The 25,857-nt window shown below is 37.9% G+C and overlaps 1 protein-coding gene across 3 annotated transcripts in view; it reads left to right on the top strand.

Annotated features, from left to right (window-relative positions):
• LOC109622131 (beta-1-syntrophin) overlaps positions 1-25,857 on the top strand; it is an 804,166-nt gene that overhangs the window by 745,672 nt on the left and 32,637 nt on the right. For all 3 annotated transcript variants that reach the window (XM_029875688.2, XM_029875687.2, XM_029875686.2), the window contains exon 8: positions 5,919-6,001. In XM_029875688.2, the coding sequence (XP_029731548.1) occupies positions 5,919-6,001 (83 nt within the window). The remainder of the gene's footprint in view (positions 1-5,918; positions 6,002-25,857) is intronic.

The raw sequence follows: 25,857 nt of genomic DNA, 5'->3' as shown, positions 1-25,857 counted from the left end.
AATAGCGAATTTTCAACTTATATGCAGTTATAAAGTAAATATACTGAAGTAGAATTATTTATCAATAAATAATATTGGAAAGATCTCACTAATTGTTGTGGGGTTTTTGTGGTATGCCGATCATCTAGTTGTCTTGATTAATGTTCTTCTCTGTAAAGAACAACACAATACTCAGCAAATAACAACACATTACTGAACACTAAACACCCGCGCATCTATTGTTTTAATTTTCACTCGAGACAATAGCGAACGCGATCGATTATGCTGCCATACTCACCCCTACAGGAGTGATGCATGCACAGCAAAGAACAACACAATACTCATGATGATTTTTTCAGCACGAGTCGTACATTTATCCAACGAGGCTTGCCGAGTTGAATAAATACGACAAGTGCTGAAAAAATCGAGTTTTGCAACGCGTTGCATACAACATTTTTTGCAATTATGAAAAATATCCTTAAGAACGATAATTTCTGACTGCTCAGACAGGTCTCAGCTAATACCACGTGCGAGCATCCATGCCCACATTCCATTTTTTTTTTTCAATCAGGTAGGCTATGTTAATAAGTGTCACTTCTACTCGGAGTCGCGTCGTCAACTAACGTTTTTTGTGCTGCTGCTTCTAACTCTACGTCTGTTTGGCTGATCAAATCAGAATTAGAATCGCTTCTATTCTGGTTCCATCTGCCGAACAGACATAGAAGCAGCCGTCGAATTAACAAATGTATACGGAAGAACATTAGTGCTTCAGGAAACTTGGGAAAAGTGTACCATTGCAAAGGTGCCGAAAAGTAGTACTTTTCGGCACTCTTGAGCTAGTCAAGAAAAGTAGGCCATTTCTGCACAGGCAATTGAAAAGTGCAGTCTTATGGCACGTAATTGCAAAAATGTATATAAGTAGCTCAAAGCAGCCTGTGTTGTTAAAATGTAATAGCTTGGTAATGAAAAAGTCATTGCATTCGAATGTTCAGTTGTGCTACAGTTCAATTTATCTCAAACTTCTTGGTGACAATTTAGCATTCATCCTGACTTTCGGCATGAATGATTTTAAGCTGAATGGCTCGATGTCTTTTCGTGCATTCTCATTTATCAGAAAGCTAGCCATTTGGTCTGGGGCAAGAACTCAATACCAAATGAATTATGATAAAAACGAATTTCGTGGGGGTATGGTTATAAGATCGTCTATTTGAAAGAACATTCAACATATAAAAGAAAGAAACATTTCAGATTAAAATACTTATAGCTTTCAAAAGAATAACTTCGAAAGAACAGTCATTGCTTGAAATAAAAATAATTCTCAAATAAAAACTTCAACAACTATGTTGTAACGGCATTTTATAGTTCCAAAGACCAGCCAATAATAAAAGAAGGGAGAATTATTTATTAAAATATGATTCGGAATTAGCACCAACAGCAAATGTTTATGCATATTTTAAGAGAACACAATATTTTCAAAAAAGGCCGGTTAGGTAAGCATACTGAGCTCTTCAGGATCCATTTTGACCGCCAGTTTGTTCTGTACCAGAGTGCTTGATAATCACTTGGCTTGATGATTATAAGGTCTAACGCATTCGGGTGTGTCGCATTCGGGTAAATGTCGTATTCGGGTAAATGTCGTATTCGGGTGAATGTCACATTCGGGTAAATGTCGCATTCGGGTAAATGTCGCGTTCGGGTATTTGTCGTATTCGGGTAAATGACGTTCGGGTAAATGTGTTTCGGGTAAATGGTTTTCGGGTAAATGTTATACAGTGGTTTTTCGATTTTGTCACGGTTCTATTTAATCACGCTCCATTATATCACTCTCGATTCCAGCACGGTATTTTTTTCGATTTCATCACGCTATGATAATTGATAGAAATATTTCCAAATACATATTCTAAACTAGATAGGGCATATGAATTGTCATAAGTATGCTACTTTTGCACATTGTTATAATCAAGAAACGTTTGATAAAATGTGAACATTCTTAGTGCTATAGTGAAAGACTTCCAAGTACGATCATGGTCAACATAAAACTGATCTTTATTGGCGTATCGGTTACATATAAGGCCTGCTCTGTAGGTACTCAATTAAACTTGAGATCCTTATCAGAGGGTTCGGTTTCTTTACCGAATGAGCTGCCACTACACACATAAACAGGGTTCGCGCACCAGTTTTCGTCAAAATCTAAGGGAAATCATTCCTGAAAAAAAAAATGACAAATTTACCAATTAAAACTTCCAATATGCCAATATGAAAGGTGTCAATCTGTACTATGGCCAAAACTGATGCTTCTACCCTAAATGGTTTCAGTGACAAAGGTGATAAAGGGATTACAGACCGGGTACTGAACTCGATTATTTAGAATCGCATTCTAAAACATATCAAATATTGTCGCGCTTATCTTTTATTAGAGTCCTGTGGCGGTCGTACGCTCGCAAGGCATACCGCCGCATGACAGTCGCAAGGCAAAACAAAAGAAAAAGTTTTCCCGCCAAAAACAAAAGTACGTGGGTTTCGCGAAGTGACAGATGCTTTTGAATGTATTTGTGACGAACGGCAAGAGTGGCTCAGTGGAACGAGTGTTCTTGTTGTCAAACCCCATATAATGGAATTATATACTTTTAAATCTGATGACGCTGTTATGATTAGTGACTGTCGCGCTTATATCAGAAGCCAGAGGCAGATAATCGCTATATTCTGATTTTTCTTGAGAGGCATAATATTTATCAAACAAACGAAAAGCTGTATGAAACTGCAATTTTAACTCATTTCAATCAAAGTTAGTTTGACAAAATTCAAGCTTTAAAAGGAATTTCGTTCGCAACTTCATATAAAGTTTAGGAAGATTCCCAACATAAGAAAACCCAAAAATTTTGCGTCACAGTAGACCATCAAAATCACTTGAACGACTGTTACGAAATGATCAATTATCAATTGCTACCATGCAAATACCGATAGCAAGGATGTCTAACTTAAATAATGATGATAACTTAAATAATACTCAAAATTGAAAGTGCTACTCATTGCTTATTCACTCGAGGAAACTTTTAAGTGCCATTATTTCAGACTTCATGCGTTCCATTTCATGTGGCTCCATTTCATCTTCACTAGTTAGTTGAGGCGTTGAGGGGATATTTTCACACTGCTCTACAATGCAGCATAAATACAGTCTAGGATGACTTCTTGATCTTTATTGATGATTGGCTAAATTTGTTTTTCAAAATGCTGCCTGAAATTTTCGATTTCCATTTCGTGGTTTTATGTTTCGTTCGTTTTATATTTGCTTTTTTTCTATTCAGGTGTATTTTGAGCAATAAAAACACTCGCAAAAAATATGTTTCAATTTTATCACGCTCCAGTATATCACGCGATTTTTTTTTTCATTCGTGATAAAATCGAAAAAGTACTGTAGAACCGTTTTAAACCATATTTACATTTTTAAGAAATCATTGAAAAATTGATGTTTGAGTCACCTTTCAGATGTCATTGATTACACTAGTTTACAAAATAAAACGAAAGTCATGAACTTCTGTCAACGACCAAAATTTTTGAAGCACAATTTAGTGCTGATCTCGAAACCGTGCTTCAAAAATTTTTAAGTAGAACAGTTTTTGAGTTTTAGCTTAATATCGAGTTTTACAACTTTTTGAAATATGGAATTCGCTAAAATTAAAATATCTTGCGTTTTGTTCAACCAATTTCAAATATTTTTTTATTAATTAAAAGCTGAATGTCATATCATTCGGTCATCAGAAGGCAGGTTTTGCGTCAGATTGATGAAATTCAAGATATTGGCGAGTCTTGGGGACAATCTCCTTAAAATTTTGCAAAATTTGCAAAAATATATGAAGAAATGTATTTTTTTTTCAATAAGAAAAAAACAATTAAAAAATTCTTTCTCAGCGTTTTTTTTGACATATCATATGTAGGCGAGTTACAGTAACAAATTCAGCTCAATCGGAGCATTGATTACGGAGAATGAGATGTGTGAAATGAGCGACTTTGCTTAAAAATAGAACAAAAATCGATTTCAAATCATTAACCTTGTATGGAAAGTCGAAAAAATTTCCGCTCTACTGTAATGTTTTTCCTTCGCGTTTTCGAACTCAGGGCATGATTCTACACCAAAAACGGTCATTAGCTTACCGAATTCAAAAATGTTGTAAACTAGTGTTATTTAGTATTGAATAGCTACAATTAACATATTTTAAATTTTTCCCAAATCATTTTATCACGGTAAAATAGTTTAAGGGAGTCGAATACACTCTAAAATTATTTTCCTCAAAATTACACGGAAAATAAAATTGTCAGTGAAAAAAAAAATTAAAATATTTCAACAATAATCGTAAAATCTCAAAATGTTTTCGTCTCAAAAAATCCGCCACCCAAATAGGCTTCCAGGAAAAATATAAAAGTATGCGGATGTTTGAAAATAAAAATTAGAAAAATCAAAAACCGAAATTGACAAAATCGAGAATTAAAAGAATCATCTTCCAAAACATGTTTAAATCGATTTTAGATGACGAAAAATGATATTTAGATCAAAATCAAAATTTGGGTATTAGAGGGTTTATTCAACGAATTCAACGATTTTCATAAAAAAATGTTATGTAAGGTTATCACATTTCATTACATTTCAAAAAAAAAAATTGAGGCAATTTTAAGTTAAGTTTTAGTATGTAAATTTTAAAAAATATGTGTGATTCAATGTCTATGCAATAAGTACCATTCATTATGTTCAAAAAAGCCAAGAAGAATTAAAATTAAATGAAAAACCAAAGTTATCAACAAATCACATTTTCATGTTTTACGATAGTGACCCCAAACTTTTGGCCGGTGACATAAAGAGTTAATTTACTTGATAACTGTTTTTTCTAGATTTCTAGGCAAGTTCAGTAAAAAGCAGTTGAAAGATACTAGAAAATAGGATATATTACCACTCTCATCTTTAAATTTGGTCGACCCAATTTTCAGCGACACCGCCGTAAGTTTATATTCACTTTTTAGAAAATTTGGCTACTTTAGCTTAAGTTTACATACAAACATTTTTGAAAAATTTTCATTTAAATCATGTTCAAAGTTTTTTTGACTTATTATCTTTTGGATGAGATCTAGGGTATTGAAATTGGTCCCAAATTGGCGGAGATATAGACCTTAAAAAATGTCATTTTTTTGAAGGGGTAACCCCAAACATTTGATCGTGTGTACATTTCTATGAAATGTGGGTATATAAAAATTGTGATAACAGTTCTGAAACGATCACTTTTTTTAGATAGCCAAAAATAAATTACAATTTCAATCACCATGCAATGCTTATTAAGAAGAATCCTCTCTTAACCAAAAAAAATCGAAAAACAACTACAATTGTGAAAAACAAAATTAGGAAAAATAGGCCTCAGCCAAACGAGTAGCTTCTTATCCTATCTTCTTATACTTTTATCTTCCTATGGTTCAGTCTTCTTATTTGTCTATGTTCTATCAACACCTCTTTTCTTTTTATATTTGATCATATTTTTTTCTTGACCTTTATATATTCTACTTGGATTTGTTTTTTTTATTAATGATTTAATTTATTATTTAAGCTTTGCATTCCACAATTCATACTTACTTCTTTAAGCTTCAGTTATATTTTCCATTATGCACTATGTAAAAAAAACAAATTCATTCAACAACAGACGTTACACTAAAACTTCTACAATCACTTAGAGCACAGCAAATCGGTTAATGTGCCAAATAAGTTCCCAATGGATCAATCCATTTTCGATTACTCCCGCCAACGACAGCTTGGTCGTTTTCATCTTCTCACCCCGTTTGCCTCCGTTGGTTGCGTTGTAACAACAGTTGCCTCAAATTTAAAACTCATCCGATTCTCATTTGGTGCTTTTACTCAATCTCTCCTTTTCTGTCTTTCTTTTTCTTCCCTCGCCACACAGAACGGACGCTCCAGCTCGGAAAGCTCAGACGAATTAGATAAATGGCAATCAATTTTCGTAGCCGTCACCGATCGTGAATTTCGGTAAGTACCACCACCTAGCGAACCAAAACGGAAGCTCGGAATGTTCTGTGTTCTGCGAGCGACGTCGCCATCGTTCTAAGAGTGCCTCGTCGTTCGTTGTCCTCATCATGTCAAGAGCAATCACAGTTACAGCACGCTCCTCGAGGCTGAAGGCGGAAGAGGCGGCTGTTAAGACACAGGATGTCGTCGTCATTGTCATCGTTTTCTTATCTCGCGTGTGGTGGTAGTGAATGGATTTTCTCCTTTGACGACGCTACGCGACTCGGAAGGAAATTTGGCCCGGGCAGGAAGGCGTAAATATTTGACTATTTGTATCCGAATGAACACGGCGGCAGCGTGGCGCGGTCGCGTCTGGTTTCTGCTTGGGATTGTTTGGGGAGGTGGGGGTACAAGTTTGAAAGTAATTGGAATTGAAACAAGAAAGTGGAATTGATTGAATGGTGGAAAATGAGATACAGATCTTTTTAGGGTTTGTGATTTGAAGTACAGTACCAGATGAGAACTCTATGGTTCTGTCAGGAATCTGATAAATACAGCCCCCGTCAAATCATTTTAGTGGAGGTCTCACTTTGCCTTAGTGTCCACAGCTGAAGCTTGGTTTTGTTTAAATGACCCTTCTATCTTTCTATATATTTTTTTTCTATCTGGAGAAATTTCTGAAGAATTTGCCTAATAAATCTGTATTATTACCAACTGCTGTTAAATTGTTATTAACTGCTTTCAAGGATTCCCGGCTAGAAAATTATATCAAGTTTATATCATATTGTGTTATGATGTTATAATATTTTTCTATAACTTATTATGTTATAAACTAGATGCAGGATGATGTTAAAATAACTAAAACTGTAGCAAAAATAACACTGATCTAATCAAGATTATAACCTATTTTGTTATAATTATATCAAAATTATAACAAAATATGATATGAGCCACAGGATTACTAGTTTCTATCGAAATTTGATACAGTTTTGTAACACAATCCTTCAAATGTCAAAGACTCAGAACTAAATTATAATAAAATGAGTTATTAAACAACATTTATAGCAAAATGTGATATAATTCAGTTATAGTAATTTTAAAACACCAAGGATGTTGAACATGATAATATCACAATGAGCTATAAATATCATGGTTTGTTAGAATTATGTTATATTTTTGTTACAATTTTTTAGTCGGGTTAACTGTAATCAGTGAATCAAAATTCAACAATCGCACAACAATAACGACAGTGTCGCAACCTGAATTTGCTGCGACATTCTACCCAATGCGACATAGGTTTGTCCCAACTTGAAAAAAATGGGATAAAGATCATGCAGCACGAGTTTAGAGATTTTTAGGCCTTGCATTGTGATTTTCGAGCGGTAGCTTCGAGTCGGTAAACACTGCAACGCTGCTGAAGATGTATCATCAAAAAGTATCGATTTTGGGTTTGTAATAATTAATTATTCACGAGTTGAAAAGTACGCAACTAATTCAGCTTCCGTATTGTCTGCAACAAAACATTTCGGGATCATGTCATTAGTCCTGTTCAATGACATAGGTTGAACTTGCTCGAAGTTGCTGCATCCCGCTCTTACCCGTTTGATGACAAATGGGTAAGAGCAAGATGCAGCACCTTCGAGCAAGTTCAACCTGCGTCGTTGAACAGGACTATTATCTGTTAGCAGTTGGGATAAAGAGTAATTGCTGCGCCTTCTTTGTTGCTTGTTTTGTGCTTCTTTTGTCTGATAATTCTCTTCACTGACTGTAATCGTAAATGGAGACCTTAAGTGGTTAAGCAGTATTTATTCTTCTAACGGGTTCATTATTCACCCAATGTTTCGGCACCTAAGTGATGCCTTCATCAGGGGTAAAATATTGTTCTCGTTTTGTCTGTAGTGTTTCGGCTAACTTTAACTGTCCTTGGTACATGACTGAACCTATATGGACTATCGTTTAGTAAATGCTCCTCCTAAATATGAGTAAATATAGTAAATATTAACGCTCACATGCATCGAATGTATATAAAGTTATCTTTTTTAGTTTTTTTTTTTCTATTTGTATTTCAAATTTGCAAAAAAAAAATCTTCAAGGGCAAGATTTCTTCAAAGTAAAAAAAGTAAAAAAAAAGTTCTGAAATTATACCAGAGATTCTTTTAGAAATTCCAGAGATTCCTTAACAAATCCTTATCCTTTTGCTCTTCTTGGCGTAACGTCCTCTCTAGGACAAAGCCTGCCTCTCAACTAAGTGTTCTAAAAGCACTTCCACAGTTTTTGAATGATAACTTCCTCTGCCAATATTGATGATTTTGTACGTGTACATCGTGTAGCAAAACGACATTAATTCATCCAAATTCAGGAAGTTATGAAGGGAATTCTGCGGAAATAAGGCTAAAGATTCCTCCAATTTGTGCAATTATTCTATTCGAAATTTTTTCTTGAATTCTATAAGAATTTCCTCTAGTGAATCTTCCAGAAAGTTTTCTAAAGATTCTATCACAAATTGGTCTAGGGTTTCTTCCAAAAAATCCTCCTAGATTTTATTTTCAAGAAAATTTTCCTGAGTGTCCTTACTCTAGAGATTCTTTCAGAAATTTCCCCAATTGAACTTCCTCAAACATTTATTCATGGACTGTTTCAGAAATCCCTCAGAAAAATCATCCACGGGTTCAATTAAAAAATATGAAATTCAGAATTTAAAAAATGTCTGCAAAAGTTTCACTCGGAAACTCTTCCAGGGATTCCTTTTTGGAAATCTTCAAGAATTTCTACTGAAATTGCTCTAGGATTTCTTCCAAAAGTTTCTCCAATGATTCCTTCAAAAAACCTTCCTAAATTGCTTCATGGATTCCTTTAGAAATACCTCCAGAAATTCTATCAAAAAAACTTCCAAGGATTCTTCCCGAAGTTCCTCCAGGATATGTAAAATTATCCTTAACGAATTCTTTAGATATTCTTTTTATTCTTCAAAGTTCTCCAAGGATTCCTTAACCCTTTCGTGACGGAGCGCAAAAAAGTGAAATCTCCATACAAATTGCTCAACTTTGGATCTCCAGAACTCTTAGATTTCTCAACAAACCAACAATTATTTTTCCTCATTTGAAAGAACTACTCTTTATCTTTCGATTTCTAGCTTTGATTGCCTTTATAAATCGGAAATAAATAATATGCGATAGATAAAACTTTTTCATGTTTTACGGTTTTTGTCCACTTTTTGTTTACCTTGGTGTGGTAAATCCCACAGGCAACGTAAACAAAAGCTTATTTACACACATGCAAGTACTAGTGATGGCTGAATTATGGAAACAGTTTACATCACTTTAAACAAAGACTAAACATATAAAAAAAAATATGCAAACATGTTACTGCTCAACAGCACAATTGTGCTGGTTCGTCACGAAAGGGTTAAGATTGTCTTCAATGGATTAATTCAGAAACTCCTCTGGATACATTTACTTCCAAAAAAATCTTCAAGGAAATCCCAAAAGAGGGATTTTGTTTTTGGAAAATCTTTCTGAAATTTCTAAAGGTTTTTAAAGCGATTTCCTTCGGTGATTTTTCCGAGGGTTCCGTTAGCACGGTGCTTCATTTACCGTTATTATCAAAAAAAATATACCATCAAAACCTGAAACGCTATTCTCTTTCTTTATCATCCCTACACCTTTGGACAAATTTTTAAAAAAATCGTTAGACGAAATTTTGAGTTACGCCCTTTTAAAGGGCCTAACCCCTAGAAAATCAGGGTTTCTATAGAAAAACATCATATTTCATAACGGAAGCATGCTTCTGCCAACAAAATTTGAAACGCCATTCTCTTTCTTTATCATTCCTACACCTCTGGATAAATTTTTAAAAAAATCGTTAGACAAAATTTTGAGGTACGCCCTTTTAAAGAGCCTAACCCCTAAAAAATCAGGGTTTCTATAGAAAAACATCATATTTCATAACGGAAGCATGCTTCAAAGTCCCAAAAAATAAAAAGTATCATTAATAATGCTACAATTTGATACTATGCATTAATATTGACGGCATTTTGTATAAAAATAAGCCATAACGCCAGTATAAGGGAAGTATTCTTTAACCTGTAGGATACGGACGTTGTTGGCTTCATTTATTATTATTATAGCCAGAACAATATACAATGAAAAACATAAACGACAGTTCATTTACTTTTTCACTTATATAGTTATTGCACACCCATAAACTGAATTTCAAAAATAATGTTGGTCAAATTCTTCAGTTACGCCCATTTGAAGGTTAAAAGTACTTTTTTCACCAATAAAACTAACGAATGACAAAGGCGCATGTCATCGCTTGTTTTGTCTATAAAAAAGCAATAAAAAAAACTTACATCCCACGCTATGAATGGCAATTGAATACAAAAATGATTGCTTCCTACATGTTTGAAAATACTTCCCTTATATTAGCGTAATGGCCAATTTTTATACAAACATCAATACAAATAGCCAATACTAGCGCATAGTATCAAATTGTAGCATTATTTATGATACGTTTTATTATTTGGGACTTCAAGGCATGCTTTTATTATAAAATATGATGATTTTCTATAGAAACCCTGATTTTTAAGGGGTTAGGCCCCTTAAAAGGGCGTAACTCAAAATTTCTAGTAACAATTTTTTTAAAAATTTGTCCAGAGGTGTAGGAATGATAAATAAAGAGAATGGCGTTTCAAATTTTGTGGGCAGAAGCATGCTTCCGTTATGAAATATGATGTTTTTCTATAGAAACCCTGATTTTTTAGGGGTTAGGCCCTTTAAAAGGGCGTAACTCAAAATTTCGTCTAACGATTTTTTTAAAAATTTGTCCAGAGGTGTAGGAATGATAAAGAAAGAGAATGGCGTTTCAGGTTTTGATGGTATATTTTTTTGATAATAACGGTAAATGAAACACCGTGGTTAGAAGTCTTCCAGGAAAAAAATTAAAAATCCATCCCGGCAAGAAAATTATATCAAGTTTATATCATATTGTGTTATGATGTTATAATATTTTTCTATAACTTCTCTCTCTCTCTCTCTCTTCTTGGCGTAACGTCCTCACTGGGACAAAGCCTGCTTCTCAGCTTAGTGTTCTATGAGCACTTCCACAGTTATTAACTGAGAGCTTCCTCTGCCAATGACCATTTTGCATGCGTATATCGTGTGGCAGGCACGAAGATACTCTATGCCCAAGGAAGTCAAGGAAATTTCCTTTACGAAAAGATCCTGGACCGACCGGGAATCGAACCCGTCACCCTCAGCATGGTCATGCTGAATACCCGTGCGTTTACCGCCTCGGCTATATGGGCCCTAGTCATATAACATAATAAGTTTTCTATAACTTATTATGTTATAAACTAGATGCAGGATGATGTTAAAATAACTAAAACTGTAGCAAAAATAACACTGATCTAATCAAGATTATAACCTATTTTGTTATAATTATATCAAAATTATAACAAAATATGATATGAGCCACAGGATTACTAGTTTCTATCGAAATTTGATACAGTTTTGTAACACAATCCTTCAAATGTCAAAGACTCAGAACTAAATTATAATAAAATGAGTTATCAAACAACATTTATAGCAAAATGTGATATAATTCAGTTATAGTAATTTTAAAACACCAAGGATGTTGAACATGATAATATCACAATGCGCTATAAATATCATGGTTTGTTAGAATTATGCTATATTTTTGTTACAATTTTTTAGTCGGGATCCGTCAATTCATTTTTAAATATGTTATGTAAAGTTTGCGTTAGAAGGGAATTCCTTCGAAAACTCCACTACGGATTACTTCAGTAAATTTTTAAAGGATTCCTCTAGAACTGCAGGAAGTTCCAAGATACTTCAGAAATTCCTTCAAAGAGACTTTTAGGAAGTTATCCATTGAATTCTTCATAAATTAAACCAAAGACTCCTCCAGGAATTTTTGAAGCCATTTCATTAGAATTTTTTTTATTGATTCTTATAGAAATTCCTTTGGTGATTTATCAGAATATCTTCCAGTGATTCTTTCTGAAGTTCATTACATATTACATTTATTTGTTCAACATCATTAAGACAAGACATAATCAACAATAGTACGCCACAATACTCGGTTTGTGGTTGCCGCTCTCCATCCTCGATCGCGCCCAATGCTCGCCAGGTCATGTTCCATCTGGTCCGCCCATCGTGCTCTCTGCGCTCCACGCCTTCTTGTGCCATCCGGATCAGTTGCAAACACTAGCTTTGCAGGGCTGTTGTCCGGCATTCTTGCAACATGCCCTGCTCACCGTATCCTTCCGGCTTTGGCCACCTTCTGGATGCTGGGTTCGCCGTAAAGTGCAGCGAGCTCGTGGTTCATTCATTGGTTGATGATGGAGAGTTTTGGGCGCAGTTTGACCATCACCAGATAGTGGTCGGAGTCGATGTTGGCGCCACGATAGGTCCTGACGTCGATAATGTCGGAGAAGTGCCGTCCGTCAATCAGAACGTGGTCGATTTGAGATTCCGTCTGCTGTGGTGATCTCCAGGTGTAACGATAAGGGAGGCTGTGTTGGAAAAAGGTGCTACGTATGGCCATATTTTTAGAGGCGGCGAAATCAATGGGTCGTAGGCCGTTTTCGTTCGTCTGCTGGTGGGCGCTGAACTTACCAATCGTCGGTCTGAATTCCTCCTCCTGGCCTACCTGAGCGTTCAAATCTCCTATGATGATCTTGACGTCGTGGCTTGGGCAGCGATCGTACTCGCGTTCGAGCTGCGCGTAAAATGCGTCCTTATCATCATCAGTACTTCCGGAGTGTGGGCTGTGCACGTTTATTATGCTGAAGTTGAAGAATCGACCCTTGATCCTCAACCTGCACATTCTTTCGTCGATCGGCCACCAACCGATCACGCGCCTCTGCATATCACCCATCACTATGAAAGCTGTTCCCAGCTCGCGTGTGTTGCCGCAGCTCTAGTAGATGGTATGATTACCTCTAAACGTTCGCACCATGGATCCTGTTCAACACACCTCCTGCAGCGCTACGATGCCGAACCCGCGGTCCTTCAGTAGATCGGCGAGTATGCGGGTGCTCCTAATGAAGTAGAGAGATCGGCAGTTCCACGTACCAAGTTTCCAATCGCAAGTCCTTTTTGTTCGCTGGGGTCGTTGCCGTTGGTCTCGGTTCGTATTATTCTGTTGCTGATTTTCCGCTACAATGTTTTTTTACGGCTGGCTCGTAGGGCCTGACACCATTCCCCTACTTTCCGGAGGACCATAGTGCACAGATGAGCTTAGAGTCCTTCCCTGGCACTCGGACGTAGATCAGCCGCCCCTAACATGGGGATCAGACGCCGTTGTGAGCCGCTCCTCCTGGAGAACAGAAGTTCATCCAGGTATTAAAAAAAATCTTTCAGAGATCCTTTTGCAAAACTTCTACAAGGATTCTTTCTTAACCCTTTGCTCCAAAACTCCAAAAGGTAAAATTACTCCATGATTTTTTAAAGATTGTTTTCCAGAGTTACTTATTGAAACTCCTCTATAAATTATTTTCGACATTTCTCTAAGTATTCTTCTAGAAAATATTCCATTGACCTCCGCAAAAATTTCTCTATGAACTCTTTCAGAAATCCCCCAGGAGATTACTTCGAAAAACCTCCAATGGATTTAAAAAAAAATAGGAGTTCAGAATTATTTTAAAAAGTTTCCTTAAAGTTTCCTTTAGAAACTCCTTCAGAAAATCTCCAGGGATTGCTTCTGAAATTACTTTGGGATTTACTCCAAAAGTTTCTTTAATGATTCCTTTGGAAAACCTTCCTAAATTGCTGCATAGATTTCTTTAAAAAAAATACCTTCAGGAATGCCATAATGAAACGTTCCAAGGATTCTTTCCGCAACCCCACCGGGAATATCTAAAGCAATCCATCAAGAATTTCTTAAGATTCCTTTGACAAATTCATCAGTAATTTCTTAAACGATTTCTTAAAATTGTCTTCAATAGATTCATTCAGAAATTCATCTAGGAATTACTTCGAAAAATTCTCCAAGGATTGCTTCTAATTTTTTTTTAGATTTTTTTTTTTCAAATATTCTTTCGGAAATTTTTCTAACCGTCTCTTCAAAAAGTTTTCTAAGCTTTTAAGCTTTAAGTTTTAAGCAGGTATTCCTTCGCGAATTCTTTCACGGGATCGTTCAAAAATATCTCCATAGATTCCATTTTAGAACCGATTGAAGCCGAAAGAATACCACCAATAATTTCTTAACCTTCGTCGTGTATTAGGGTTATTATGACCCAAAACCCAATTTCAAGCCCTCATATCTCTGTTGTTTATTAACTAATCGTAATGAAACTTCTTGAGTTTTGATATTTTGCGGAAGCAAAGCAGTTACCATGTTTTATTTTTAAACAACGATCCCGAAATTCAAACTCTTATAGAATGATGAAAGTTTAACCAATTCAAAAGAAAGATTGAAAAGCAATTTTGTCCAAAATGTGTCGATCTGGTAAAACAGTTGTTTTGGGAACATGTGTCACCAGAAATCTGCTACAAAGGGCACCATGTCGGACATGTGGGGTATCATTTTATTTTTCTAGTAGTTGTGGAATATCTTACGATGACTTAGAAGGATACTGTCTGTGGCAAAGTTACGCAGAAGACTAAGAGCTTTCACATAGAAAACAACTTAGTTTCACAATCACTCATTACCCAGACAACCAGGTATCGAATAAGATGTTGCATAAGATGATAAAGTGGAGGCCATATGCGTGCATGTCTCCATTTAGGTGCATGTAAAATGTACGCATATCGCCTCCACTTTAACATCTTATGCAACATCTTATACGATCACTGTTTCTCTGGGTACGAGACGCTTGTGTTCCTAGGAGCTTCAAGAGCTCGAATATCTCACGTTCTGGACCACTTATAAGGGTACTGTCTTCGGCAAAGTTGTTCAGAAAAATAAAAGTTCACAAAGAAAACGGTTTAGTTCGAGATTCACTCACTACGGGGCGTTGGTATTGTAATGAGATAAATTTATGTTACAAACATCGTAAATCTTGCGTTTTGGACCGCTTTGAAGGGTACTTTGGCAAAGTTGTTCAAAAGAGTAAGAGATTTTATTTAGAAATCAATTAAGTTTGAAATTCACCCAAAACGTGGCGCTAGTGATCTTAGCAACTTCAAGTTTAGTCTAGAAGTCATATCACCCGTGTTTTGGACCTTCGTGATACTGCTGAGACGAATGAAAACTTTTTTTTTCTAGAAAAAAGTAAGTTCGAGATTTGTTCACTATATTGCTTCAGTGTTGTAATGTCCTAAATCTCACATTCTGAACCATTTCAAAGGATACTCTTTCGAAACTTTGATGAAAATTTCCCATACAATTGGCTTCTTCAGCGATGTTGAGATAATTCCATATTCTGAATCTACACGCCAAGCTGAGCCGAAACCCAAATTTTCATGAACTTTGGTACACGGGAACCTAATTAAAATCAATTTTAAGTTTGTATGGAAGCAATTTATCGAATCACCCCTCGTCGCATTTTGTACTGTATCAAGCAGTTTTTTTATGCCACAAAAGTTCAGCCTATTGGACGCAGTGGCTTAATTTCCCCAACAGGGGAGGAAAAAAAAGCAGTTGCCCAGCTGTCAAAAGGTGATTTAAAAAATTTCTTTGAAATTAATTTTAGGTACCAAAACAATGTTCTAAAACTTTGAATAAAAATCATAGTGGTTCAGAAAAAAGTGTTCTTCCGTATAAAACCAAAAAGTCAATACATTTTTCAAAATTTAAAAACCCCAATTGATTGGGAGATTTTTTTAGCCTTTGATTTTTTTTCAAGATTGTTTTTGAAAACTTCTTCGGATTTCTTTTGGCAATTGATTCAGCACTTTCTTTGGAAAACAGTTCGGCATTTCATTTGGAAACTCATTTTCTTCGGCTAGTTTTTTAAGAAATTATCAGGGAATTTTTTTGAGAACTTCTTCAGAAGTTTCATCATAAATTTTATAGGAAATTCTTTTTGAATTTCTTCTGAAATTACTTTAAGATCTCATTTGGCCACTTTATGGGATAATATTCAAAAAATACTTTAGGAGATTGCTTGAGCATTTTTTTTTTTCAGATTTCTTTCAGCATTTTATTTGGAATTTTTTTCTGTTAGTGTGATAATTTCCTTTGAAAATTATTTCAGCATTTTTTTCAATAATTCTTTCTTCAAATACTGTGTTTTTACTTTCGCAATTTGTTTAAATTTAAAAATTCAAACAAATCACGGACATTGTAAAATGTTGTTCAAGATTTATTTTAACTGTTTTATTAAAAAAAAGTACATTTTTTCTCTATTATGCGCATTTTCCAGACCGTTTCGAACATCATTTAACAAGGTCCGAATTTCTTAGATATTTTAAATCGCTGGAAAAAATTACATAGTTTTTTTTTTCATTGAAAGCTGAACGCAAAATTATTTTAGGTATCAAGAAACTCAAAACCTGCTTCCTGTTTCAAAAATGTTACTTGTTTCAAAAATCGATGGAAAAAAATAAACAAAAAAATTGTGTTTGAGTGTTCAGAGCAGCAATCTGGGATGCTGGCTCTGTTATAGTAGGAACGTAACTTCATGAACATGAGCAAGAAGAAGAAGAGTAAGTGAGCTCGGGATGAAACAGCTCATCTGTGCCCTTCTATCATAAACTGTAATCTACCCATCAACGTTCAAACCCAAATGAGAAACGTATCTTGATAGTTCTGCTCTCATCAGCCACAATCCTCCAATTTCCTCCAATTCGACTAAGAACAGAACCCCACAATTGACGTCAAGAGGGATTTTGCATGTCACGCAGTGCCCAACAACAGTGCGACAACGCCCATCGGCAAGCGTTTCTCTGCACGAGAGTGCGGTTGTTGAAGTCCCCCTTCAACCGGACCGACCAAACGCAAGCCAAGCGCAAGAATGGACGGACATCACCGACGACTAAAGCGACAACTAGCAGCAGCCTCACTGCTAGTGCTGCCCGGAGGGAGATCCCAGAATAGAGAATGCATAATTAATTTGTCTGTTTAATTTGATTTGAAACATTATAACACTGCCGGGTTCCGGAGCGACGCGACGGTCGAACATGGCTTTACGTCTGTCAGGTGACTTAAGCTCCTGCCTCTCCCCAACCTTTTGAGGGTCTACTGACCGTTCCGTACGCCACCGTTGCCCCGTACCGGAAGTTGACCAAAGTGTAATGGATTGCTAATTGGTCGTGTGGCGTGGGTGACGGCGACGATGAACGGACTCGATTGAGGTGAGCCAAATGTAGTGGGGTGACACGTCTGTCGTCCTGGTTGTTGTGAGGACGTGCTGCCCCGAGCGGGATCGAATAACGGACATTTAACTGCAGCATACGCATGATTACAGAAAGTCTGAAACTCAGGACAGAATTTTCGAGTAAACTATTGGCGGCCATTTTTGTACTCTACCAACCTGGTGGCCTTAATTGACACCAGAACAAGAAAACTCCAAACGTTCCATTCAAAATTGTTCCGGGGATGTTAAAACTATTTACCTTAATTCCAGCAAAAATTCTGTGGTACCATTCCACACCTATGATTCCTCATACTTCAGCCAAAAATCACTCCAAATCTTCGGTTGTATTTTATTGTAAAACTCCCTTAGACAAATAAATTTATGGAACTATGTACCTTTTAGAAGATAGTAGGAGCAGTATCAATGAAGTACATACATGACCATAAAAAACATTTCATTAAATTTTGATTTTTTTTTTCGAAATGGCATAGTCATAAATTATGCACTGGATACTTAAGTTCGTTCACACTTTGCAAACTTGGCTGCCGAAAAACTCTCTACCATGAGGCCGCTGCTAACACCCTCACTCATGTTTACGGAAGTATCCACTTTCGAATGTAATGAATGTATCGGAAAGTAGTTGAAAATGTTTACGATGCCCTAGCTCAAAGCTAAATTGGTCTTTTTATAACGAACTTTCTATGAAATCTTCTCAACATAGTCAAATTTAGAATAGCTTGAAGGATGTTCTCCCCTGAAACCGCTGGATCCCGCTTGAAACACTTCTGAGATCTCCTCGTACTACCAGAAATTCCCTGAAACGCCAAGGTGATGATACTGAGACCACCTTGAACGCCCCTGAAACCTCCTGCAACCCCTTTGAAACGCCCCTGAGATCTCTTGGATCTCTCTTAAAACAACCCCGAGATATCCTGGTATCCGCTGAAACGCCCCTGAGACCCTCTGGAACTTCCCTGGATCCCTCTGAGAGCCTTTGAAACGTCCCAAGGGCTCCCTGGATGGAACCCCTTGAGATCCCCATGCTACCCCCTGAAACACCCTTTAGGCCTTCTGGAACTTCCCTGGAACTCCTGGAGACCTTTCGAAGCGTCCCTAAGGCCCTCAGACAACCCTTAAACCCCTAAACTAAAACCCCCTAAAATGCCCCTGAGTCCCCCCAAAACGCGTCTAAATCCCTAAGGACCATCGCTGAATCTCCCTGAGACCCCTTGGAGTGTCATAGAGGCCCCCTGGAATCTCCTAAGATCTCTTAAAGCGCCTTCAGGACCCTCACCCGCTTAGGCCTCTATGAAACGTTCCTGAGATCTCTTGGTATTCCCAGAAACTTGTCTGAGGCCCCCTGAAACGCCCCTGAGACACACTGGAACTTCTTTGAAACCCCCTGGCTGCCTTTGAAGCGTCACAAAGACTCCTTGGATTCCCCTCAGACCCTCTGAAACACCCCTGAGGCCCTCTGGAACATCTCTGGAAATCCCTAAGACCTTTTGGACCGTCCCTAAAGCCCTCTAAAACCCCCTGAGACAACCTTCAGAGCCCCCTTAACACTTCTGAGACCTCATGGTACCCCTTGAAATTCCTTGGGTCCCCTTTGACAAGCCCCTGAGATCTCCAGGGGCCTTTTTCAAACGCCCCTGAGATCTCCTGGAGCCCCTTGAAGCCTTCTAAAATGCCCTTGAGACTATCTGAATCTTTCCTGGAACCGTCCAAAAGGCCCTCCGGATTCCCAATGAGACCCCATGAAACGCACCCGCGCTCCCCTGAAGCATCCAGCCCCCGGAAAATCTCTGGGACCCTCTTAAAACGCCTCTGACATCTCCTGCATTTCCCTGAAACCCCCTAAAGCGCCCTAAGATCCCTAAAGCCCCCTGAAGCCCTAAAATTCACTGAAACACCCCAAACGACCCCTACAACCCCACTGAGATTCCATGAAGCACCCTGAGATACCATGAAGTCCCCTGAAACCCTCTCTGAAGCCCCTTCAAACACCACTGAGATACCCCACAGCGCCTCTGGGACCCCTTTGAAACACTCTTGAGACACTCTCAAACTTCCATTACCTACTAGCCGACGCGACAGTGGTGTTTCACAACTGTCCCCCCTCCCCAAATTCGATCAGCGAGGTGAGCGATCGCTACTGCCAAATCAGCACAGACGCGAATCGTTTCCTATATGGTCAAGCTATCAAATCAACGCGAACCGTTATAGAGGTGGCGTTAGTGTTCGGCTATTTTTCATCGTCACGTCGGAGGCAACAAATTTGAATTCATTTATTCTAGCTGTCACGTTGGTTCGTCAGTGCTACCATAGAACCCCTGAGTGTCTATGAAGCTTCTCTAAGCCGCCCTGGAAATTCTGTTGGCTCCACTGAAGTCCCCTAAGATCCCCCCATGGAGACCTCTGTAATCCGCTACAGCCCCATGAACAACCCTGAGACTCCTTTAAACGCCAGAAAGACCAGATTGTGCCCCCTGCATGCTTCTGGGACTCCGTGAAAAGCTTTTAACATCTTCTGGTACCCCTCTGAAACGTCCCTGAGAACCTCTGGAAGTTTCACGAAACCCCCTGAGACCCATCGAAGCGTCCTTGAAGCCCCCTGAAGTCCCTGAGACTCATGAAATGCCCCTGAGACTCATGAAGCGCCCCTGAGAGCCCCTGTAACCTCCTAAAACCGCATGAGAGGACCCTGAGACTCTCTTGAACGTCCCTTACTTCTCATGTAATCCCCTGAAGCCTCTATGTGACCCTCTGAAACAACCATAAACGCCCATGAGACTTCCTGGAACGCCCGTGAGACCCTTTGAATCATTTCTGAGGCCCTGGAACCCCCTTAGACCGTTGGAAGTTCCCCTGAGGACCCATGGAATCCCCCTGAGATCTACAAAAACGCCCCTGAAACCCTATCAGGCTCCTTTGAAGGCCTCTAGAAACCACCTGAAATCGCCTGAGATACCAGCACCAGTGACCATCTTTATACGCCCATGAGATCTCCTGGTATGCCTAAAACCTCGTGAAACGCCTCTGAGATCCTCTGGAATTACCCTGGAACCCTCTGAGAAGCGTCCATAAGGCCATCTGCGAGTCTCCTAAAACCGCCTGAAGCGTTCTTGAGACCCCCTGAACCCACATTGAAACGCCCCTGAGATCTTTTGGTACCCCCTAAAATTCCCAGAAATGCCTTGAAGCGCTCTTGAGGCCACATGGAACTCCCCTGAGATGAATTGAAGCACCCCTGAAACCTCATAGCGCTCCCTTGAAGGCTTCTAAAAACCTCTTGAAACGCCCCTGAGACCACCAGGTATCCCTCTGAAACCCGTTGGAACCGCGGCGGTGACTGCCAGCGGTTTTGTGCAGGAGGGGCATCAGCATTTTTCCTTTCATCGGTAGGGTTCGCGTGGCTTGATTCTTTGTGACAACGGTATTAGTAACCTTTGAGGGAAATATTGTAGTTGGTCCAGTTGTGGAGAAAAGGAGAAGGCTTCGTTTCTGTGTTCCAGTCTCCGTTCCTGCATTCAGGTTTGGTGCTGAAAATGTAAAAATGTGCGCTTCGCTCTGTAATAGTTTTGAGAAGTCAATAGTTTCATTTATTGTTGAGCATTTATGTTGCGTGTCCAGATTGAGGAGTCGTTAAATTTTTCAGGTGCAGAGCGAGAAATAGTACGATTGAAAGAGGAAGAGAGTGGTCCAATTGAGAGAGTTAGATATAGTCACCCTAATTCTTGTTTTCGATCGAATCCACTATCGAACGTAAATGGTTCGCATTCCCGTTTACGCCAGCAAAATCAAATGCGATACGGATTCGAACGAATCAAATACGTTCGAAAGTCGATACGCCCGTAAACAAGAATGAGGGTGATAGTAAATGACGAATTTCCCCGAGAGGGTACGCCATAATAAAGAGGCAATTCCCCCGAGAGGGTAAGCCGATGATGAATTCCCCCGCCAGAGTAAGTGTAAGCCAGTGTTAAATTTCCTTGGAGGGTAAGCCATAGTAAAAAAATCAGAAGGCTGATGATGATGAAAATTATGGCGATTCGATGTGAGATGATAATGATAATGTTAAGGAATTAGAGATGAAAAATGAGATGTGAGAGGTTTGAGAAATGAAAGATTAGAGATAAAGTGTGAGATGAAGGTTGAGAGATAAGAGGTGAGAGATGCGAGATGAGTGATGAGAGATTTAAGGTGAGAGATGATCATAATGATGATGAGAGGTGATAGAAAAAAGAAGAAAGATGTGAAATAAGAGATGAGAGATGAAAAATGAGAGATTATTCTCATAATAATGAAACATAAAATATGAAAGATGAGAGATGAGAGATATAAGATAAGAGATAGGATATAAAAGGCGAAAGATTAAAGATGATAATGAGAAATGGTGATGACGATGATGATGAAAGATGAAAGATTAGTTATCAGGAATGATGTTGATGATGAGAAAACAGAGATAAAATGAGAAATAAGAAAGTAAAATTTGGAGATGAGAGATGAGAAATGAGAGATAACAAATTGAAATGAGAGATGGTAAATGAGAGATGATGATGATGATAAGAGATGTTGATGGTGATGATGGTTATGGTGATGAGATATGATAGATGAAAGATAAGAAATGTGAGGTGAGAGATCAGAGATGATAAATAAGAGATGAGAGGTGAAAATGAGATATAAGCTGAGAGCTTAGATAGGTAGGATATGCGAGATGAGGGATGAGTGATTAGAAATTTATGGGAAATGAAAGATGAGAGATGATGATGATAAAGATGAGCGATAAGAGGTGAAAGAGGAGAGATGAAAGATGAGATTGAAGATATGAAATGAGAGATGATAGAAGAGCGAGATGATGGGAGATCACAAACGTGCGAAAATTTTACACTTTTTCGTCATTTTTCTTGATAAACACAAGAATGAGCGAGATAAAAGAGTGGGCAAATGCTCCCTCTATTATCTTTCTTTTCCTCGTGTAAGTTAACAAGAGTGAATAAAGGAAAATGAAAAGCTGTGCACGCTAGAGTGCGAGATGAAATATGAGATATAAAAGATGAGATATATAAGATGAGAGATGAGAAATGAAAGATGATAGATGATGATGATGATGATGATGAAATATGGTACATAAGAGATGAGAGATGAGAAATGAAAGATAAATGATGAATGATGAGACATGAGAGATGATTTTAGAGATAAGAGATAAGAGATAAGAGATAAGAGATAAGAGATAAGAGATAAGAGATAAGAGATAAGAGATAAGAGATAAGAGATAAGAGATAAGAGATAAGAGATAAGAGATAAGAGATAAGAGATAAGAGATAAGAGATAAGAGATAAGAGATAAGAGATAAGAGATAAGAGATAAGAGATAAGAGATAAGAGATAAGAGATAAGAGATAAGAGATAAGAGATAAGAGATAAGAGATAAGAGATAAGAGATAAGAGATAAGAGATAAGGTATCAGGTATCAGGTATCAGAAGGCCGGCTCCAGAGGCACGTTATCCTCCATTTGGGACATTTGTGCCATCGCCATACATATGAGCCTATTTCATCATTTACCTGAGGGAGAATGGGACAAGGGATGGGAATAGGGAAAGGGAAAGGTGATGAAATAGGAAGGGGTGCCCTAGAAGAGGGAATGAACGCATAAGCGCAACGAGAGCTCATAGCTCATACCACAACGGGGTTAATCAGTGCCCTGAAAAGGACACTGTAAAACGCATAAGCGTAAAAAGAGCCTATAGCTCATTGGAGGTAGCTTGCGACGTCATGCGACTTTCAATATGACATAGAAAGGCACGTCATCAAAAGCATCCTCAATATTCAAGAAATCACCCAAGCAAAAACTACGTTTGAGCGAGTGCTTTCTTGAAAACGTATACAACTTTGTGTAAAAGAGTCACTGTGGACATCCCACATTGGGAGACATGTGAGTTAGACAGACGAACATCACAGATGTGACAATCGACAATGCGTTTCGAGCATTTCAGAAAGAACGACGTAACCAGATAAATCTGGAACTTATTCCTTCTTTTTACAACGCACGCACCCTTTCGGGATATAATTACAGAGTAATTTCACGCCATGAAAATACCCAATAGAAAACTACAAGAGTTCAAAACATGTTTGAAAAACTCAAATCCCGCTGGAGAAAAATAGGACAAAGCCCCATTTGCTCCAGGAGATTTGAACTAAGCAGAGCTTTTTAGAGCCCACTAAATCGATTCTCTAGCTACAATCCTCGGGGTAGAAGCTAAAGATTCGTAGCTATACAAAAGACTGGTTTATCCGAAGATTTTTAGAACTTGGACAGGTCCGAGTTCCATTCAGGAATACCTCTTGCGGTCCGCACAGACCGCAGAGGACAAGCTTCTTTCAAAGCAGTAGCTATGGTATACCACAATGAAGGGCGTTGTAATAACAAAACCATAATGAAACTCTCTTGGAGTAGCAATGGAAGCGAGTTATCCATAAAATGCGATAGCAACCAATTATTACAGGTACCCTAGCTTGTTGAGCAGGGACGCCTGAATACGCAAAGTTTGCGAAGGAACACTCCAAAGTGCAAAAAGGTCAAATAGAGGGTCCTCATCTGACACAGGCCAATCAGTCAACTCATGACAAGTTCTGCTCATGCAGAGTTGGGTTAGGTGCAATTCTATGTTAAGTTAACCATGAACTGTACTACCTAAGTATTCCATCAAACTGAAGCATCTCAAATCAATGTTTGAGCTACTTCAGATGCCAAATATCAGCGAAAAGATGCTGAAAACAAGAGCTTGCTTGAAGACATCCACAAGGAAAGGTTGAAACATACGGTTAACGTTATTCTAAAATATAGCATGCTCGAGGCACGACAGTTCATCTATAATGAAAAAAGCAAAGCTGGGTTCACAAGGTAACCTATATGTACAGAAGTTAGCCTACGAAAATGAATTTTTTGAAGTAGATCCACTTGGGCTACATACGCTTTTTACGCTGAAAATTGGTCTGAGGTTTCCTTGCCGTAGCCACTACCCAAACTAGACAGGATTACACTCTTCACAATCACAGCACAAAAAGGAAACATCAACGACGAACCAAATTGGTGTCAATTGAAAAACGCCAATGGCGAAAACGCATTTAGCGAACCCATATAGGCAGTAATGTAAGCTAATTATCAACATTTGAATAACCCTGCCCTTATTTAGCCTCAAATTTGAGACTTAAGAAGGGCAACTGATTATCTCGGAGAAACGCAAGGTCCACTGCACCATTGCTCCGGTTAGCGCAGTAAGGGCGTAATACTGTCGAGGACGCCCTAATTCTCCACAGGCTCCGTTTGTGGTTAGGTTTTTATTAGACCCCCCTAACCATTCATTCTTTGGCACGGTAAGCATAAAGCCGCATAACACCATGAATTAGGGGTCACCTGTTTAGTGGACTCTTACCACTGGATCAGGCGGTCCGTAGTGTTATTCTTAGCCAATTGAGACAACCGCTACCGACACTACACAGCTATCTAGGCTGATCGGGAAAAGAAGTTAACATTGATGGTCAACTTCCAAACGAACCCGAACAGCCGACAAAGATATAAGAGATAAGAGATAAGAGATAAGAGATAAGAGATAAGAGATAAGAGATAAGAGATAAGAGATAAGAGATAAGAGATAAGAGATAAGAGATAAGAGATAAGAGATAAGAGATAAGAGATAAGAGATAAGAGATAAGAGATAAGAGATAAGAGATAAGATATAAGAGATAAGAGATAAGAGATAAGAGATAAGAGATAAGAGATAAGAGATAAGAGATAAGAGATAAGAGATAAGAGATAAGAGATAAGAGATAAGAGATAAGAGATAAGAGATAAGAGATAAGAGATAAGAGATAAGAGATAAGAGATAAGAGATAAGAGATAAGAGATAAGAGATAAGAGATAAGAGATAAGAGATAAGAGATAAGAGATAAGAGATAAGAGATAAGAGATAAGAGATAAGAGATAAGAGATAAGAGATAAGAGATAAGAGATAAGAGATAAGAGATAAGAGATAAGAGATAAGAGATAAGAGATAAGAGATAAGAGATAAGAGATAAGAGATAAGAGATAAGAGATAAGAGATAAGAGATAAGAGATAAGAGATAAGAGATAAGAGATAAGAGATAAGAGATAAGAGATAAGAGATAAGAGATAAGAGATAAGAGATAAGAGATAAGAGATAAGAGATAAGAGATAAGAGATAAGAGATAAGAGATAAGAGATAAGAGATAAGAGATAAGAGATAAGAGATAAGAGATAAGAGATAAGAGATAAGAGATAAGAGATAAGAGATAAGAGATAAGAGATAAGAGATAAGAGATAAGAGATAAGAGATAAGAGATAAGAGATAAGAGATAAGAGATAAGAGATAAGAGATAAGAGATAAGAGATAAGAGATAAGAGATAAGAGATAAGAGATAAGAGATAAGAATTATCATACCATACGCCTGAAAAAAAAAATTCTAAGAATAATTCACAAGATTTGCCGGTTTCAACTCGGCTAAACTTTTGTCACGCTCATCCACTCAGGTGTGCCAGTTGAGACGATCCGAACCGACAATGCAGCTAATCACATTGAACTCTACGGAGCAA

Source organism: Aedes albopictus, chromosome 3, assembly GCF_035046485.1.
Source record: "Aedes albopictus strain Foshan chromosome 3, AalbF5, whole genome shotgun sequence".
NCBI classification, from domain to species: Eukaryota; Metazoa; Arthropoda; class Insecta; order Diptera; family Culicidae; genus Aedes; species Aedes albopictus.
This window is presented reverse-complemented; position numbering and strand designations above follow the sequence as displayed.